Source organism: Lonchura striata, chromosome 28 (genome assembly GCF_050655825.1).
Source record: "Lonchura striata isolate lonStrDom1 chromosome 28, ASM5065582v1, whole genome shotgun sequence".
Classification (NCBI taxonomy): Eukaryota; Metazoa; Chordata; class Aves; order Passeriformes; family Estrildidae; genus Lonchura; species Lonchura striata.
Genome location: NC_140730.1, coordinates 4756912 through 4777322, shown reverse-complemented (window position 1 = coordinate 4777322; position 20411 = coordinate 4756912). Strand labels below are relative to the sequence as shown.

Genomic DNA, 20411 nt, shown 5'->3' with positions numbered 1-20411 from the left:
ATGTCTGTTCTGTTGGGATTTTGAGGGATTTTGTCTTGGGGGTGTTCAGTACTCACTGAGCCCCTCTGGGTGCAGTTTCAGTGCCCAGGTGTGCTGCCCTGGAGCCTATTGTAGGCATCAGATGAGTTACCAAGACAAAAAAAAAAATCAAATTTCATTTATTTGTGTGTTTGACACCTTCCTGAGTGCCCAACTTACAAATTATTATCAAAACTTTGTAATGTGAAAGTATTTTCCCTCAGATCTCTTCCCAGTCATTTCATGGTGATGTTTGAATTGATATTTGCCACATGGATGTAATCAGATTTAAACTGCAAAAACTATCAAACATATATCTCTTCCCACCCCCAACCCAACTCTTTCCTTTTTTTGGGCTGGGCTACTGAAGGGGTGTCTAAAATCCAACCAATTCTGACAGCTGCTCTGTGCCAAAGGGCTTAACTTCCAGGATTCCAGAGATTCCTTCATTGTTCCATTAATGCATACAACACCCAGCTCATTCTCCTGTAGATTTGCAGCGAGTGGAGAGCTGAACACAGGCCCCTTTTTATTGTGGAAAAAGTCCCTGAGAACAGTGCTAATGTAATAATACACTTTTCAATGCATCTATTTGCTAGGAGAGGGCTCACACCTCCTGTGGCCTGGAACCCAGGCAGGTTTCTCTGCTTTGTCACCCCAAAGCTCATAACAGAGCAAATCTTTGGCTTTTCTGTCCCTGCCTGCAGGTGGGAGAGGAGGCCTGGATTGCAGTGAAATCCACCTGTCCTTGCAACTTCACTCTCCATTATGAGGTGGCATCACGAGGGAACATTGTCCTGTCAGGGCTGCAGCCCAGCAATGTCACCCAGCAGAGGAGCAAAAGGGCCACCACACCCTTTGAGAAGAACATTGACCTCACACGCTTCCCAGGAACAGGTAGCCAGCACCAGAAATGCAATTCACCCCTATTTTCAGTGAAAAACAACTTTTCTACTACTAACTTCTATTACTACATTTACTTACTGCTATTACTTACTTCTGTTACTACAACTTCTACTACTAACTTCTATTAACTTTCTTTTAATGCGGTGCGCCTTAAAGAACATAGATAACTTTTTGCAAGAAAAATAGTGAAAATCACTGCCCTCAGGCATGTAAAAGAATTTTTCAAGAGGGGTAACTCTTGAAAAGTTTTCTTTGGTCTTTCTGCAGTCGTTCTCAGTTGAGAAAACTCTAATATTTGCTTGGAGTGGAGTGGCAGGGAAGTGTATGGCAGGGCTGGGGCAGCTGGTTCAATTGGTTGAGATTAAACTGAAGAGAGGATATTAGATGGAAAGAGAAAATTAAATTGATTGATAAAAGAGATCACACAGCCCACAGGGCAAGGGAAATGAAATGTGGACTCCTGGTTTGTATAAGGAGTAACAGAAAGACACAAATCTGGTGGATTTGCAGAGCAGGAGGGTGAAAACTGGTGGGTTTGGGAAGATGGAGATAACAGCTGCCAAAGGAAAAGCCTGGATATCCTGGCAACCACTTTGAGAGTTGGGGAAAGAGTAACAGGAAACTCCTTCCAGGTACCCACCAAGCCCCTGGCAATCAGTAATTTAGGATTTGTGATGATTTTCTGCACTGAAGGTTTGTTCTGAGCTTTGCATTTATGGTTTGCTCAGGGGCTTTGTGGCTGCTCTGTCATTGGAAGAGTTCAAGGCCAGGCTGTGTGGGACTCTGGGCAGCCTGGTCTGGTGAAAGTCATCCTTGTGCACAGTAGGATCTTTAAAGGCCCCTTCAACCTAAACCATTCTGTGATTCTGTTTAACAGCTCCAGTGATTCCCTGCTCCATGAACTGCAGAATCCTTTTACAAGCTTCTTCTTTTGCTCTCATCAGCATTCTCCAGCAACAGATAACGTTTTCTGTTTGATTTCAATGGCTTGATAACTTAACTGGGTGTTTCCTTGATCTCATGCCTGGAAAACCACTGAATAATCCTCCCCTACCCACCTTCTTCATGCTGCTCATTAAATTAGGAGTGCTAATTACCTTCCACAACGAGGAGGAAAAGGGAGAAGATTCTGAACTCAAGAAGGTGTGCAGCAAGAACAAGAATGCAAGTCCTGAATGGATGGGGAATTCTGTGCCTGTCAGCATTAGGAGGGGGCAGGAAGGGAGTGATTGGGATAAATAAAGCTATTTTTTTCCTCCACAATTCCTGTTTCAGCACCTCCCAGCCCACCTGCAGCAGAGGTTGAGGTGTGTGTGACCTTCCTGAGGTTCTTGGTCGTTCACTCCATGGCTCCCCTGGGTCGGCTCCTGGTGTACTACGTCAGGGAGAACGGAGAGGGGGTCACAGACAGTCTGCAGTTCCCTGTCACCCCCTCCTTTGAGAACCAGGTAGTGGAGAGGGAGGGCTGCTGCCTCGTTGCTCTTTGGTTTTTGGGACAATCACAGCATTTAATGGGATTTCCCTTCCCAGGTTGCCGTGACGCTCTCGGCCAACGAGACAAGGCCTGGTGACCTTGTGAACATCAAGGTCAGAGCTGCAAAAGGAAGCTGTGTCTGCATGGCCACGGTGGACAAGAGTGTCTACCTGCTCAAAACAGGCTTCCAGCTGACAGCCAGCCAGGTAGAACAAGCTTCAAGCACTGATGTCCTCTTCTCATCCCTGGGATCCTCACCCACCTGGAGGAAGCAGCTGTGGACAGCAGCCTGTGCCCTCTCCCTGCAGGTGTTCCAGGAGCTTGCAGAGTATGATGTGTCTGATGCTTTTGGAGCTCCAAAGGAAGAAGGGCACTTCTGGTGGCCTGGCATGTCCTCACGTAGGCGCCGCAGATCTTCTGTCTTCCCCTGGCACTGGGACATCACCAAGGACGCTCGCTTTGCCTTCACAGTAGGAAGAGCCAGCCTCCCTTCTCTCTTCTCTGCTTTCATGTCTTCAGGGGCATTTTCAGCTCCATAATCAGCCTTCCTTCTCTCTGCAGTGTCTGTTTTGTGCTTTTCATGCTTGCAGGAACATTTTCAGCCCCATAACCAGCCTCCCTTCTCTCTTTTGTGCCTTCATGTTTGTAGGGTGATTTTCAGCTCCATAACCAGCCTTCCTCTCTCTGCAGTGTCTTTTCTGTGCTTTCATGTCTTCAGGGGCATTTTCAGGTCCAGCACTAGCCTCTCTTCTCTCTTTTCTGTGCTTTCATGTTTGCAGGGGGATTTTCAGCTCCATAACCAGCCTCCTTTCTCTGCAGAGTCTCTTGTGCTTTCATTTTTGTAGGGGCATTTTCAGCTCTGTAGCCAGCCTCTCTTCTCTCTGCTGTGCTTTCATGTTTCCAGGGGCATTTTCAGCTCCATAGGCTCTGGGGGTTTTCCCCACATCAGAGCTGGGTAGGATGAAAAGTGATTTTTGAGAACATAGCACACTGTTCTAGCAAAGATAGCTGAGAAACATGGTTTGATTTTAGCCAATCCAACCTTGGCAGGGCCAGTTATCCTGCTGGGTGAAGGAATTCATGCTGATGCTCTGGAGAATCAGACAGGGACCAGAAGGTTCCTCCAGGCAGGGGTGAGCTTGCAGATCTCTTCTGCAGCTACTCCAGCAGGGAGGGAAAGTGGAATGTCAATCTTTCCTTGTAGCCTTTTGGACTTTGGAAATCATTTCAGTTTCTTTCCTGCCCTGGTTCTCCCAGTTTCTGTTGCCGTCTGCATGAAAGACCTTCATACCCTTGATCAGGTTACTCCTTAAATATTTATAGTTAATTGGTGTGTTCCCATAGTTAAACCTGGCCAGATTTAAAAAATCTGATTTCCTTTGATATGTGCTGTGCATTTTAATCAAACTGAAAGTTGAGCATTTAAAACAAGTTGGGTTTTTTAAATGTACTCATGCACTAATTAATTTTTTCATTGCTTTGCATACTAACAGTGCAACCTTTAAAGCTGAAAACCATCATTTGTAGCTCTTAAGAAAAAACTATTTCCATGAGCTTTTTGCTTTGCTTTTGTTTAAAATGGGTGTTCCCTCATCTGTTTGAGAAGTTCACCCTTTTAGGCTCTGCTCCCATCCCTTCTTTGCTTTCCACACCACTGCAGGGTGTAACCCCTGCTCCCTGAGACAAGGAAAAGGCTGAGCTGGAAATGTTTGATATTCTTTACATCATCTTCCCCTCCTTGCCCCTCTGAAATGCAGACTGGCCTGGAGAACCAGTGCCACAGCTCTGATCTTTGCTGTTCTTTCCCTTTTTAATCCACATGACTGCTGATAATGATGATCCTTGCTTCCTACAGATCCCCCATCTCTTCATTCTTTGCCCTTCCTCTGATTTTTAGTGAAATTGTTTTATCACTGGTTGTTGAAGGTTGTTGCCTTCAACCCCAGAGGCTTTCACCCATTCCCCCAGTGCCTCAATCTCTTAATTACAAACTCCAAATCCTCATTTTTGCCCACTGCTTCTTCCCCCCCTGGGGTCTGAGGGTTTTTTTTCCTCTGATGCAGCTTTTTTTGTCCTTACTGAGAGCTGCAAACTCGATTTTTTGACTTGTCACACTTGCCCAGTAATGTTAGATACTGATTTAAATGCATTTTCCAAGCAGACAAGAGTTTTCTCATAAAGCCTCTGCCTATGCACCTTCACATTAACAGTCATTTTTACAGAAAGCTTTAAAAAAATCCTCAAGATTCAATTGAGATTTCCCCTGTAAATGTTGAAATAGGATTGAGGGATTCTATTAAAAAAAAAAAAAAAACAACAAACAAACCACTGCATATTGTTTGTTGGTTTTTTTTTTATTTATTTATTTTTATTTATTTCTTTTTTTACCTTGCTGGTTTTTGTTTTGTGGTGTTGATTTTTCATTGTCTAGGAAACTGGCTTGGTGGTGATGACTGACATAGTCAGCCTGAACCACAGGCAGAACGGAGGGATGTACACAGACGAGGCTGTCCCAGCCTTCCAGCCACACACGGGCACCTTGGTGGCCACCATGCATTCCAAAATAGCACCAAGGTAACATTTGGGGTTTAATATCTATTGTCTGTGATGCTCCTGGCTGGTTTCTTTCTTTATTCTCACCTGTTTTCCACCTCCATGCCCCCAGGCTTAGACAAGGCAGTGATAGGGAAATTCTTCCAATGACTTGGTAGATGTAAAAAAAAAAAAGAACTGACACTGCTTTGTTAAATTTAATTTAATTTTGAAAAAATGACATGTGCAAAGGGTGCCAATTATAATTTTGAAGATTATTTTGTTGCAATTTGCTGTGAATTTCTTGGAATATTTACAAGCTACAGCTGTTTTTGCAGAGTCACTCATTGCTCATGATTTGGACCATTCAGCTGGTGGTCAAAACCAAGAGAATGAGGATCTGCATGAAGGAAAGGTTGTGAAGTACCACAAGTGATGCTGCACCTGAGGAAGGGCCTTCCCTCTGCATCCTGAACTTCCTGGAAGCCTCTCTTAGCAGAGGAGCTTCTGGGGTTAGTTAAGAAATAGATAATGAAGTATAACAGGTATAAAAAGCTGATTTAATTTCTTGAAATCAAGACAATTCAAAGAGCAGGGATGGAGAAGGATGTAAAGGAGGGATTGCAGCAGCTGCTGCATTTGTTCCCCTTGATTCCATTTGGTGAAAGAAAACCAATTTCATTTTAGATTCCATTATTTCTGCTGGTTGCAAAGGTCAGCTTACTTGTACTATTTTTTAGATTCTTGTTTCTGCAGAGTGGGTGTGCACACAAAGGGATTGTTTCAGACGACCATGTAATTTGTGTTATTCACTCCTTAATGAGCCTGCACCAGAGTTTTGGTCATGTGAGCCAGAGTCAGGTGATAACTCTGATTTATCACTGACTGCTGGAAATATCTTATTAAAAGGATCAGTTTGCAAGGATTTCTTTCTTGTTCTAGCAGAGCAGAGAAGAGGAAAAGAACCTTCTTCCCTGAGACGTGGATTTGGCACTGCCTCAATGTCAGGTATTGGCATTAATTATATCCAGAGGGTTGTAAACAGAGCTCTTTAAAATCTAATGAGTTACACTGGCATTTTCTGGTATTTTAAATTTTTAATTTTTATTTTCCCCCCTATTGTTGTTGTTTTTCTTCATTACCACTTCAATCTTTGCAACATTTCCTCTGGTCCTGAAATGTGTTCCCTTGCTTCAAGCTGAACCGGTCAGTTGTGCCCACATTGATTCTCTATTGATTGCTTTTCAAATTTCACAGAGCCCTTCTTTCTCTGTCATCTCCTGCAAGAACATCTCCCCCAGACCTCAATCTGCTGCCTCCCAAATCCTAGTTTGCTCTGAATACAGCTGGAACTAAAAATAAAAATATTAAATAGATAACTAATCCATCCCACAACAGCACATCTAGGATAATTTGAAGCAATTATTAAAAAGCTTCTCCGGGTTTGCAAGTAAACTTCATTCTCAATAAATGATTGTAAATTAAATTTGACAGGAACTTGGAGCAAGTGTATTCAAATCTGTTCAATTGAGCATGAAATATGCTTTGTAGAAATACACAAAGAATTCCAGAGGTGCCCATTTGGGCCTCAGCAAGCCAGGGCAGTTAATTATAAGTGGGAGAGTGTGGAATAAAAAGTTGCAGATTGCATTTTCTCTACTTCATTTCATTAGAAACAACTGAGTTGGTGCATTCCTTAATCTCCACTCTCTTGAACAGGAAGAATTTTTTTTTTCTTCTACCATTTATAATTATAATATACAATCCTAACAAAAAAAAAAAAAAAAAAGAAACAAAAGCCTAATGTCAACTTACCAAACCAATTCTAAAAATTCCTAGAGCCTGGCTGGAGGGTCTAATGGCTGGAAATGAGTGTGTACTTTGGCCCTGTGCCCAGAAGAGTAAGTGCCCTCATGTGTGAAAATAATGTTAATGCTGGTTATGGGCTGAAATCCCGGTGGAAGGAACATCAGCTGCAACAAATTGTCCGGTTAAACAGGCTGGAATATTGCCAGCCCTGAGCCAGACTCCCTCCTGCCTGCTCCTCAGGGCTGAGCATCACTGCAAGCTGCACTCAGGGTGAGCACCTGGGTGTCTGCTGAACAGGAATTAAAATCGCTTCAACCTTTAAATAGGTTTAAATTAGATATTGGGAAGAAATCTTTCTGAGGAGCCCTGGCACAGGTGCCCAGAGCAGCTGTGGCTGCCCCTGGATCCCTGGCAGTGCCCAAGGCCAGGCTGGACAGGGCTGGGAGCAGCCTGGGACAGTGGGAGGTGTCCCTGCCGTGGCAGGGCTGGCACTGGATGGGCTTTGAGGTCCTTTCCCACCCAAACCATTCCATGTTTCTATGGCACAAGTGAATTTCCCAAAGCTTTTCCCTCTGGAGTTTGGGCTGGTGGAGCCACATTCACAGGCCGGTGCTTGGAGTCTGGCTGAACAAGCACAGTGATCTCCACTTTTTATTGTTTTAATCCTTTCCCTTTGTAATAAAAACACAGAGATTAGTCCTTGAGGGGCTGCCTGGCTCCTGACAGGAGCAACAGCTTCAGGCTCATTGAAAATTCATTTATTGAGAGGAGCAAAGCCAGGCCGAGGTGCTTCACTGGTGCCTCAAGTGTGAGCAAATCTGAAAAGCAGTGGCAGTGCAGCACTTGGTGTGTTCTGGGTGTGCATCAGGCACCTCTGCAGATGAGGCCAGCATGTCAAGGTGAGCACTTCTCAAGACCTCCCATTCTCATTTGCCATGCCCCCCAAAGCTGGCAGCATGTGTGTCAAGCTCAGGGGAATAAATAAGAACTTGAGAGGAAACAACCTTGGGGTGCACTCACAACTGCACCAATCATCCTGCCAGCTGAGCCATGAAACAGCTTTTGTTCTTGTGTTAGGGGAAATGTTTTCTGTTCCAGGCAGGGCCAAAGCTGCTTTGCAGGAGAGAAATAGCAAAGTCTGAAGAAAAAAAACTGAATTTCTATGATTATAAAGCATGGAAGAGGATATCAGGTTTATGTGATCCTGTTGTGCTGTGCACAGGAAAGCTAAATGCTCAGAGATTTGATTTTTAATGACTAATTTCAATCCTCATAGAAAGAATATGATAGGGTTGGGAAATTTCTAAGTCAGTAATTCCAAAACCAAGCAAACCAAAGCGTTTCTGAATCAGAACAAGCAGTTGTTGAACTGGATGTTTAGAAATTTTCTCATTTGTCCTTGCATTCAAACAGAGTCTGCAGTGTGGCAATGGACACGGGGACAATAAATTCCAAAAAAAACCATTTTTATTTCACTAGCTACTAAATCAATTATTGTTGAACTGTTTTCATCCAGGATTTTGGTATGGGATTATTCCTTGTCTTTCTCTTTAGATCTTTAGATCTTCCTTCCAAGAAGATTTTTTTCCTGTGTCAAACCACAACATGAGTTTATTTCAGAGTTTTGTTTAGATTTTTTTTTAACTTTGTGCAGATATTTGCCTCTAAGAAAAGCGACTTGGAAATGAGGCTGCAAATGAAGTTTTTAATCCAGGAAGAATTTGTATTTTGCACCAGTAACTCTTTACATTTCTGCTGCCTATAAATATTTGCAGGTCTCAAAACTGATAGGAAAATTGTAAAGCTCAAAGCAGGCAATGCAATCTGATCAATCTGCATCTGGAGGGAATTCCCCAAAATGCTCGGGGACATCATTAAAAACCACTTAATCAGCGTGATTAACTTTATTTTGTGTTGCTTTGGCAGTGCCAGCTCGGGGGAAGCCCAGCTGCAGGTGGAGGTGCCCGACTCCATCACCACGTGGATCACGGAGGCCGTGGCTCTGTCTGAGGAGCAGGGGCTGGGCATTGCCAGCCAGACAGAGCTGAAAACATTCAAACCTTTCTTCATCGACTTCACCCTGCCCTACCACGTCATCAGGGGAGAGCAGACCAAGATCCCCCTCACTGTCTACAACTACCTGTCCCTGTGTGCAGAGGTAAAGCTCAGCCCCAGTTCTGCCTCCTCGCCACGCCTGGTGGGTGATGTGCCAGTCACAGTGGGTAAGGTGTCAGGCTGACACAGGGGTAAGCTCAGCAGAGATGCTTTGAGAAGATAAATATTGCTTCTTTTTCAACTCAAATGAATGTCATTGCTTGGTTTGGTTTTGGTTTGGAACGCCTGTGGTAGGCTGAAGTGTCTTGCAGCACTTCAGAAAAGCAAATGTTGAAAAAGACACCTGAAAAGACATTCCCTAAATTGGAATCTCGTGCTGAACCAAAAAGAAGAATGTCCTTCGTAATCAAAAAGCTGTCAAAAGCAGTTAATTTTGAAGGAATATTTTTTCCCAAGAAATTCCATCTCTGTATTCACAGTCCCCATCTGCCCAGCCTCCAGTACCATCTCCCAGAAATACTTGTAGAATTGCTGAGCTGAAAGTACTGCTCTCAGTCAAATTCATGGCTAGAAACTTTGAAGAAGGAATGATCTTCATTCTGTGATTGTCCTGAATAATTCCGTGGGTTTCCCATCATTCACATAGCTCACTTTGGCTTTGCAGCTGGTATTTCCAATAAATGACATTTCCAAAACTTTCACAGGTCCACGTGAAGATTTCTGTCCCAAAAGGCATAAAGTTTGTTGGGCACCCTGGGAAGCACCACCTGACCAGGAAGAAGTGTGTGGCCCCTGGGGAAGCCAAGCCCACCTCCATCGTCCTGTCCTTCAGTGAGCTGGGCCTGAGCAACATCACTGGTACACACAACTCAAAACACCTTCTTGATGGGCTTTTACAAGTGTTTCTTCTTCTTCCCCTCTTTGTAGAAAATTCTTATTTCCCTATTGCCCCAGTTCATTCATTTCCCTTGCTGCCAACTTGGCTTTTCAATCTCATTTGTTGTAGGAACAAATGCCCTGCCTCTGGTGCACAGAATGTACAAACAAACATCAGGACATTCTCTGGTCATGAGTTTTTTTGTTGTGATGTTAAGGTTGGGCCTGTTTCATTTCCCTGAAGAGATCAGTGGAAATTTTTAAAACAAGAGAATAACAACAAATTCTGTGCAAACAATCCCAGTGAAAACTGTGCAACACCGAAAACTAGGGAAGAGTTTCTCTGTTGGTCCATGATTGTTTAAATATTTTCTAGTTTTAGATCACTCAAATATGGAAAAAGGGAATATGAGAGAGGTAATTACAGCACTTGATGTGCTGTTAATCAGCTGCTTCTAATTAGTTTGGATCTCTTTAATTTCTAGAGATCTTCCTATCTCAAAATCTCTGCTTTTCCCTTCTGTTTCTTAGCAAAAGCTTTTGCCTATGGTGGGACCAACTGCTGCCAGGAGGGGATGCAGAGCCTGAAGAATGGCAAACACTCAGAGGACTCTTACATGGACAAAAGGAGCCCTGTGGGGGTGGATTATGTTCGCAGCAGTGTCATTATTGAGGTGAGAAAACACCAATTTATGATAATTCAGAAAAATAAAATAAAAAAAAAAGCTTGAGCAAATTGTGAAATCAAACATGATTTATAAAGATCCTCAAGTTGATTTACAGTCTGTTAGGGAGATTGGAAATAATCAGCTTTAGTGGTACTTGTACAGAAAGAGCCCATTGGAGTTCCTCTGGTGAATCTTCAGCACTGCTCAGGAGAAAAAGCAATGGATATTTTATGGGATAAGCTTGCCCTGTTAATCTAAGAAATATGATAAAATGGAAGGTTCTCTGGCACTGCTCTAGCTAACAGAACACAGTGCCATCACTTTTCTATAAAGAATATAAACCACTGCACAGCAGCAAAAATAATTCCTGTATTTTCCAAGTCAAACTGGAATCTGTTCCTGCTAATCCAAGCCCTGTGGTTTATGCATGGATTTCTGTCTTTCTATAGCCAGAGGGACTGTCCAGAGAATACACCTACAGTGTGTTCTTCTGCCCAAATGGTAAGTTCATGATTTGAATGAGATATTCAGTTTGTTTGAATCAGTTTTAAAAAGAAACATTTGGCTTCTTAAAAAAAAAAAAAAAAAGTTTAAAAAAAATCTTTGTTTCCATTTCTCTGTGATTGATGACTTATGGTGTGTAGGAAGAACTTGTAAATAGAGTCTTTCTTACGTGGCTGGCTAATTATGAATTTGCTTTAACTGCCCAAGTGATTTCTGGAAATGGCCATTAGATTCCTTTACTTTATGGAACAGTTTAAGTATTCAGCACTGTGGACAGTAACTGGGACTGTACTTTATTTTCAGCTGGTGTTTTAAGATTCAATTCTGGAATCAGTCTGTCCTTTTTGCCAGAGATTTGGATAGCTCAGAGCTGGCTCCAGTAGGTAAACAGAGATGCTTTTGACCACTAGATTAGAACTGAAAAATCACTTGCTGAGCTCATAAGGAATTCAGCTGAGGAGTTTGAAGGATTTTCTGCCTTGAAGGGGATAAAATAAAAGATGAGAAGAAACATCCATGTTTATTTTAATACTTTAAAGAAGCTGGAAACAACTCCCATGTACATAGGGAAGGTCTGTTTGAATTTCAGTTATCAGCTCTAGGCTGAGCTCCAATTCTTACAACATTCCTTTGTTTTTCTGACTAGAGAAAATACACATTTCCACACCTAACAAATATGAGTACCAGTACATGCAGAAGCCAGCCCAGATGAGCCACTTTGACCTTGCTGTGAAGGCTCACAACGATGCTCACCTGGCCCTGTCCTCGGGCCCCCACGACATGGCCGAGATGGCAGAGATCGTCATCGGGGGACAGCAGAACACCAAAACCTGGATTTCCACCAGCAAAATGGGAGAGCCAGAAGCCAGCAGGGACACACCTGGCATCCTCTCCTGGGATGAATTCCGCAGCTTCTGGATCAGCTGGAAAAATGGAATTATCCAGGTACTGAATTCTTCTGTGGAACGGGCTGCAAGTCTCTTTGTGAACAGAGTTTGAGCAGTTTTTCCTTGGTGTAGAAGGTGGGAGCTCCATTCCTGTTGCCTTTTCCCTCTGAAGCCCTGATCAGGCTGTTGTCATCACAACAAATCTGCTTTTGCCACTGTTATGCTCTCAGGACCTCAGTCCTTGTCGTAGTTGAGACAGAAACAATACAAAGCAGCACACTTGATTTTCAGGAGGCTTCAAATCATTTTTATTACAGCATGCATGCTTTTTATACATTCTTACAAAGCTCATAATTTTACACTTTACTCACTGGTGATGAGACAAACAAAGTGTTTATTGGAATAGGCAGTTGCAGGTTGCTCTTATTTATCCTTCTTTCTTTCTTGGTTTCTCTGTCAATGACCTTGGTAGAAAATTCCATCAGGGGTAGACATGGATCCTCTTCTCAAACTTCTCTCTGGCTCACAGAAGTCACTGCAAAACCTCTTCCACAAGTCCTCAATATTTTTAAGTGATGAAACCTTGAAGGCCAAGCCTGTGGATTTCTCACTGAACTTCCTTGGATTGCTTTGTGGGTGGGAAGGGGATTGCAGCATCTGCAGGGCACAGCTGAGCTGGGAGGTGTCCCAGCACACGAGGCAGAGTGACTCCACCTGTGTGGGCTCTTGGAACTCCATGGTCTCTTGTCTTGGAACTCCATGGTCTCTGTCTTGGAACTCCATGGTCTCTGTCTTGGAACTCCATGGTCTCTTGTCCCTTTCAGGTTGGCCACGGTACTCGGGTGCTAAACGAATCTATTATTGTGGAGTGGACAGTCCCCAAACAGCTTGAGGTGAAGTACATTGGCTTTTCCACAGGCTGGGGGTCAATGGGAGAGTTTAAAATTTGGAGAAAAGAAGAGACTGATGAAAATCACAATGAAGCATTTACTCTTGGAGTTCCCCACAACATAATTCCAGGATCAGAAAGAGCTACGGCTTCAATAATAGGTATCAATTATCAGGAGGTATCACTTAGGTACCCCTTCTCAAATGTCAACAGATGCTCCAGCTGTTACTTCTGACCAGTACTTGAGTAATGCACACCAGATAAGATAGTCACAGGCACTTAAAAAAGGTTTATTACTGCTTAATTCTGGGGCAGATAATTCCTTGGGGTTTCTTTGTCACTTGTTTGAAGCCTGTTTGGGTTGACAGTGGCTGAAAGTTGGTGCCATGTGAGGGGCTTGGCAGGGGCAGTGGCTGTTACAGCTCATGGTGTTTATTTCATTGTCATCCTCGTCACAGATTGTGCTGTGGTCTAAACTGGTCTAAACTGGGAAGTCGTGGATAATGAAAGGCTGAAATGTGGATTTTCTTTAATCCAACAAGAGACTGAAGGGCTAGGACTTCACAGCTGAAGGACTTCCCACTTCTCACAGTTTATTTAAGCTGACTCCGGGGTAGCCAGGAGATATTAGTGCAGTGAGGTGGGGGATAAGCATAAAACACAACAGGAAACATTAATTGCTTGATCCTGAACATTTCTCCTCTTTCTCAAACAGGAGATGTGATGGGTCCTACTCTGAACAACCTGGACAACCTGCTGAGGTTGCCCTTTGGCTGTGGGGAGCAGAACATGATCCACTTTGCTCCCAATGTCTTTGTCCTGAAATACCTGCAGAAAACCAAGCAGCTCAGCCACGAGGTGGAGGTTGAAGCCACAGATTACCTCGTTCAAGGTAACTCATCACATTTAAATTTACACATGGAGAAAAGGCTTTGAGTTCATAGTTTTGCTTTACATGTAATTTTTTCTAATCAAGAATAGCCCAAGTGATGAGGATTCATCATTTCTTGCAGGATAATCACAGTCTGACAGATTTTGATGGCAAGATGTTTTCCCTTGATTTGTAACCTGTGTTTCCCTTCAGTAACTCCTAGTTCAGATGTTTATTGATTTATCTTTACTTTTTTTTTCCTTAGCTGATTTCTACGTTTAAACATTTTAGAAAGTAAAGGAAAATGAAATTTAGTAAAAATCTGTATATTTAGGGGGTTTTGCCTTATTCATAAATTGTCTTTTCAAGCCTTTAGTCACTAGGTTATGGCTCTTTGCTGGACTTTTTTTTAAACAGTATTTTCTTAGGAACAGTATAGCAAAAATAAAAATTTAGTATCCAAAGTGGTTAAAAGCCTTCATTACATGGCTCTAGGTTATCTGTCCCTTCAGTGTCCTGTCCTACTTTACTAAGCAGCTCAAAACAACAGCTTTCTTTCTTTTCCTTTTTTTTCTCACTGTTTTTCTCAGCATTTGTTTTGGGAAGAGCCACATGCAAAATAGTTTTATAACTAAGTGCAATTCTCAAGACAAGTAAGAATTCAGAGATCATTAAAAACAAGAGTGACCCAAAGGGACAAAGCTCTCTTGTGTATGAGTCAGACAATACTCATGTCATGAAATCAGAGGTGACAGGGTTAGGTGGTTCTACTCTGAAAATATAAATATAAAATGTAATATGTGAGATATTTCTTGTGTTCAGCAGCAAAAGCCCAGTTCTGCTTCCTCTGCCTGGCTCCAGTCATTTCACTTGTGATTTTCTGTGCTTGCTGGGAGCAGTGAGGCAAAGGGAATTTGTTAATGGCCCGAGTCAGTGTTTCCTTTGCAACATCATTTGCTTTTGTTTCTTTTTATGAATCTGCAAACCTTCCAGGTTTTTGGCTCCAAACTCTGTTTGCTAATTAACCCTTACAGAAGAAACCCCCAAGAGTTTTAAACCCTTCTGTGTTCACTGGAGCCCTGCCAAGTGTAAGGTTTAGATGGGAAATGCTCACTCTAGAAGGCTTTTGTGATTTACCAAGCCAGAAAACTTCTTCATCCCTCAAGCATCCATCATGGAAAGTGCTGATAATAAATGCCAATAATTCCCATGTGTTCCCTCTTCTTTTGAAGTGGCCTGGGCTAAACTAGGCAGTATTTTTTCTACTTTTCCACAAAAAAAAAAAAGCAGGTGAACAGGGGAAAACTGGAGAGAGGAACCTCTCCTGTGAGTCCCAGCATCCAGAGGAGTGTTTAGAAAAGGGTTCAGAAGAGCAAGCAAGACCTGAAGGCTGTGCCACTCCCAACCAACAAGCAAAGAAGAATAACAGCAAGAGCAATAAAGCATAATTTCAGCTCAAAAATCACAGAATTACAGAATATCCTGGGTTGGAAGGGACCTACTGTGATCATTGAGTCCAGCTCTGGAATAAATGGCCCATACAGCCTTGGCAGTTCTGGCACCCTGAACATTCAAAAAGAGGAGCACAGGAACAATGAGTGCTATAAAATACAAGGACTGAATGTGTCCATTCACACACTGGAAATGAACACTGAGGAGCTGTTGAAGCAGGCAGTGCTCAGTAGTAAATCCTACCTGAGGGCTGCAGGGGATAAAAAGCAATTTAATTTAATTTAGCATGGTTTTTTTTGGAGGAAGAAAAAAAAAATACCATTCCTTAAGCTTTCTGCCAGGTATTTGTACCTATCCCACCACCCCCAGACAAAGATGTGGTGACTACAAGAGCATCATCAATCTCTGGGTCTTCATTCCTCCCATTTTCCAGGCCATTCCCTGTGAGCACTGGGAGGCTGCAGGGCAGCTGGGGAGTCATGGGCAGCCCCTCCTCAGGCAGCAGAGAAACTTCACCTCCACAAATGCAACAATAATCCACTCCCATAAAAACCTTGCGTGGTGTGGAATAAAACTCCTGTGCTGCAGAATTCAGCAGGCATTAAAGTGTCTTTTGACACAATTTTCTTGCAGATTGGACTTTTCCTTCTCAGAAATATCCATCCTGGAGGGTTTGACTCCAATGGGTGTTTTAGAGCTTTGTCCAAATGTTTGTTGTGCATTCATCCATGTGGAGGGATGAATACACAGCACACATTTTATACAACTCATTTGTTGGGATGGGCATGGCTGTAGACAAACAGGTCTGAGGAGCAAATAATTTCCTTAGTAGAAAGAGCATTTTTTTTTCATTTTCAGCCTCAGAAGACATTCCAGGAGAGAGTTCTTACCTTCAGCATTCACCTTAGTTATTAATCTAATTATTATAATGTTAATAATGATGTCTAAACAAGCCTTGGGACAGCCCCTGCAGCTGGAGGTGTTCACATGCATTGAGGTCACAGCTGTTGTTTTTATGTTACCTAAAGTTGTTCCAAGCAACAGCTTTGGGAAAAGTCAGAATCCAGCTGTAATGTCACAGGCAAAACATTCTGATTTGTAAGTAGAAGTAAAATGGAAGGAGAGTGGCTGGGTGCTTAAGTAAAAACCTTTTGATAATGCATTTTTTTTTCAGAGAGGGGTCAGATTTTAGCATTTCCAGTGTCCAAAAGGCAGGAGCTGCAGTGTCCCAGATGTGATCCTGAGCAGATTTCTGGATAAACTGCACACAGAGCTGGCTCTCACTCACAGCAGAATAAGAAGCTGCCTCAGGCAGCAGAATCCCTTACACATGTTCCAGATGTTCTGAGTCTTCATTCACTTTAAATACTCATTTTTTTCTCAGTGTGAGGAGATTTTGGACTCCCCAATTCTTTTGTGCCTTCCAGGCTACCAGCGCCAGCTGACCTACAAGAGGCAGGATGGCTCCTACAGTGCTTTTGGGGAGAGGGACTCGTCAGGGAGCATGTGGTGAGTGGCTATTTAAAACTGACCTTAAACTATTTCAAACTGAGTTAGAAAAGTGCTAAGCATTTGCGAAACAAGAAAAAAAAACCCACACAATTGGCTGGGAAAGAGGAGTAATTTTCCAGCTTCTCTCGTGGCATCACACATGGTGGAGAGCAGAAATAATAAATAATGCAATAATATTCAGTGACTATGGAATTGCTGTAGAGTGGTGCTGAGTGCTCTGACTGCATTAGCTGATGTGTTGTAGTTGATTCAGGACTCAGCAGCAGTTTGGAGAATTAAATCTGCTAATTAGTCCAGGTTTCAGGCACAAAGTTGTAATTAAGGATCATATCTGCAACTGGAGTAGTAATTATGGGGCATTCAAGCACCTGAGTCCATTAGGGAATGGGGTTTTACCTGAAGCAGGTACAGGGAAATGTGCTGCCTCTAAAAGTGGCAGAGGTCGGTAAAAAACCAACCAAAACCAACTCAAAACCCCCCAAGGACACCCTTGTACCAACAGGATGGATTTGTGCACTATTATCTTTGGAGATACTCCTTAAATACATTTTCTATGACATCAGTTTGTTGTATATCCATAAACAATCATGTATAGTAAACTTTTTCTCTAAAGTAGTTTACATATTCTGTAAATTGTTTAGCGTGGCTCCTCCTTGGTTCTACTTTTTAGACTATGTGGATTCCTTGGTTGTGGTTTTAGTCTTTTTTTATTATAATTTTTAGTTTTGGGCCCTGGTCCTCACTGTCTTCAGTCAGTGAGTGCTGATGGTTGGCAGATCTGTACAAATGTCTTCATTATATTTTTATTGGATGTTATCCCATCCAAGCAGGCATTTTAACACAAGCACACTAATATCAGCTATTCCACTAAGCTTAAATAACAACAGAAATAAAAACTCTATAACAAAGTTACTTGAACACCACACACTTGCAAAAAGCCAATATTATAATATGTATCTATAACACAGGGAACTTCCACCTCAGCTCCAGCATCTCCCAGTCCCTGGATGTGAAATGTGGTGACACAGAATTACTCAACACTCCAAAAATCCCCTGCCAGGCAGCAGAGTTTGCTACCCTCCCATTCTTCAGGGGCTTGTAAATGCAATGACTCAATCCCCACAAGCTGGCCAGTGCTCACACTTGTTGTCAGAGGTTTACAATTCCAAAAACACTTCTGGTGCTTTCTGAAGTCTTAATTCTGTATAAAGTGTAACACAGCTTCAGGCTTGAGGAAAGGATCTGAATTTCTTAGGTGAAATATGCTGATTCTTAACTGTAAAATATTGCTTTCTTAGCTTAAAAACTTTAATAATTTGGGATAAAAAAGAACTGCATTTCAGAGTGTGCCATAATTATGACAAGCACACCTTTGAGTTCTACTTTTCAACTTAGTTTGTTGACCTTTAATCTTTTCTTATCCAAAGCCTGGACAGTGTTTGGGTGCTTTTGTGTCCCATGAACATTTTAATAACAATATTTAGTGTTTCCCAAAAATATTTTTTTTCAATTTGTGCTTTCTAAGAATATAGTTTTTTCCTTACAGGTACTTTAATCTGAATTTGTTTTTTCAGTTAAGATGGTTAATTCATTTTTACAGGTTAACAGCTTTTGTCCTCAAGTCCTTTGCTCAGTCCCGTGGGTTTATTTTCATTGACCCCAAAGAACTCACAGCTGCCAAAGACTGGATCATCCAGCACCAGAAAGAAGATGGTTCTTTCCCTGCTATGGGCAGGATACTAAACAAGGACATTCAGGTAAAAACCACCCAGCAGCAAGGACATTTTAAAAGTTATTATCAGAGCATGAAGTGATGCAGTTTGAATATGAATTTTTGCACTTGAAAGGCTGGAATGCTGCAGGGAGAACCAGGGGAATTTCAGTTCAAAAAGTTCTATCAGAACGTGTCTGTGGAGTGTCCCCAGGGGATGGAAAGCAAGGTGTGAAGTCTTACAAAATACTGCATTAAATGTGTCCTCGGGCCAGGGACAGCTGTCTCCAGCCAGTGTGGGCTTGGGTTCCTAAATTTTGTACTCCTTGTGTGCAAAGAAAAGAAATTTGGTGATGCTTCAGCTTCTCCCCTAGTTCTAACACATCCTTTGTATTGCTTAAAACTATTTTTTTTTCCCCAGAGTCCTTTTCTCTAGTTTTCATCCAGTGCTTTGTGTTGTTTGCCCTTCCAGGGTGGGATCCATGGGAAAATCTCCCTGACAGCTTATGTGGTTGCATCTCTTCTGGAAACAGGTGTCACTTCTGAGGTAACAAAAGCTTGGTTAAAACAGCTTCAAAAATTCTCTCCATTCTTTTTTTTTTTTTAATCTTCATTTTGCTGCTCTTTGCCTTCAGAGGTTCTGTGCTCTCTAGAATGACTGACAGCATCCAGGGAAGAGAGGCTGCTGGAAAGCCTTGGGATTGTTCTGAAATTAAAGAATGTTCTGAAGTTGTTCAAGGTGGTCTCCCACCCTCCAGCCATCAGCTCATGATTATTTCACCAGAGCAAAACACCTCCCTGCAGCTCCATCCCTCAACCCCTCCCAGAAATTCCTGCAAAAAGAGTTTTCTGCCTCTTAGCTTCAAGCTGTGAGTGCAGCCTGTGCAGATCCTGCTCTCCTGCCTGTAGAGACTCAGAAATCCTGGCTTGGTGCTAAGAGCAGTTTAACTTTGGGATCCACAGCACTCCTGTGGTCTGGCTTGGCTGCAGTGGCCAAAATGCTACTGCTGTTAGATTACAGTGCCTTTGGAGAGCTGAGCTCCTGCTCTGTGCTGGACTGAGGGCTCTGCAGAAAAATGTTTCTGTTCTTTGCAATGAGACAGAGCAAGAACGCTGCAAAAAAGAGGAGCAGCTATGTAGGAATGGCCAACTCCACTGGAAAAAAAACCCCAATTTTCCAGTATAACTGGTGTTTTAGGGACTCCTCCTTAAAACTCCTGATAAAGCAGTGCTCCTGCCCTCTGATGTGTTTCTGCCAGCAGGCAGTTCCACTCGGATGGAGCTGTTTAGATAAGATTATGGTGGCACATTCCCACTAACTAGGACTGGGAAGATGCTCCCATGCAGGTGCTCCCCTGCCCTTCAGCCAAGGGGAGGGCAGTGGTGGCTGTGCACAGGCAGAGCTGCCTGGGAGATGAAAAGAGGAGGTGCAGTGGATGTTGCAGCATCCCTTGGAGATCTGCTCTCACACAAAAGGGCCCATTCAGGCACAGCCCCGTGAGTTTGTGGAGGTGTCAGAACAGCCAGTGCCCATTCAGGACCTCTGATAACCTCAGCACTCCTCACCCATCCCTGTGGAGCCTGAAGAGTGAGCCCAGGCTGCTGTTGCAGGCAGATGCCCCCTAACCCCCTGTCCTTGTTGGAGTGGAAGGCTTTCAACCTTATTAAAAATTCAGAAAACCCTGCAGAGCTCAGGGAGTAACTTCCTGCCTCCCTGTCAGCAGTGTCCCCCTCTGAGCAGTGATGTGATGCTCTCTCTGGGCTGCTGTGTCAGGGCAGCCCCAGCAGTGCAGTTTCTGTGGATTCCAATGGTTTTCCTAGAGGAGATTTGTTGAGTGTTCCTAATGATCTTAGCTAGGAAATGAGGAAGGGGAAGGTTAGTGCCACAGGGAAATCAAAGGAAACCAAATTACATCAAGTCCAATTAAATTGTTTCTATAAATTATCAGAGCCACGTTCCTGCATGGTGAGGTCATTGGGGGAGTTAATAAAACATGTTTGTTGGCTGCAGGGACCCCTGGGAACCTTGGCCTTTATTATCCTCTGGCGTCTGCCAGACGCTCCAGAGTGTCAGGAACACAATCAAACCTCCAGCACAGAACTCGCCCCTGCCCTGCTCATCTGCTGCCTTGCAGGGGCACAGAATTTCTTCAGCTTTAGGGAGGAAAATGTGTGTCTCAGTGTTAGCCTAAATCATTCTTTCTCTGCTCTTTGCACCTTTTTTTTTTTTTTTGGAATTTTTGATGC

The 20411-nt window shown here is 43.0% G+C and overlaps 1 protein-coding gene across 6 annotated transcripts in view; it reads left to right on the top strand.

The window, feature by feature from the left end:
• CPAMD8 (C3 and PZP like alpha-2-macroglobulin domain containing 8) overlaps nt 1-20411 on the top strand; it is a 55541-nt gene that overhangs the window by 10540 nt on the left and 24590 nt on the right. For 3 of the 6 annotated variants that reach the window (XM_085562503.1, XM_085562502.1, XM_085562499.1), the window contains exons 14-29: nt 726-915; nt 2200-2372; nt 2455-2604; nt 2707-2868; nt 4830-4972; nt 5876-5938; nt 8666-8897; nt 9499-9652; nt 10202-10344; nt 10788-10839; nt 11489-11787; nt 12554-12779; nt 13334-13510; nt 16369-16450; nt 18054-18210; nt 18637-18711. In XM_085562503.1, coding sequence (XP_085418629.1) covers nt 726-915; nt 2200-2372; nt 2455-2604; nt 2707-2868; nt 4830-4972; nt 5876-5938; nt 8666-8897; nt 9499-9652; nt 10202-10344; nt 10788-10839; nt 11489-11787; nt 12554-12779; nt 13334-13510; nt 16369-16450; nt 18054-18210; nt 18637-18711 — 2478 coding nt within the window. Of the gene's footprint in view, nt 1-725; nt 916-2199; nt 2373-2454; nt 2605-2706; nt 2869-4829; nt 4973-5872; nt 5939-8665; nt 8898-9498; nt 9653-10201; nt 10345-10787; nt 10840-11488; nt 11788-12553; nt 12780-13333; nt 13511-16368; nt 16451-18053; nt 18211-18636; nt 18712-20411 lie in introns of all 6 variants that reach the window. The other 3 variants (XM_085562501.1, XM_085562500.1, XM_085562498.1) reach the window with 1 other exon arrangement.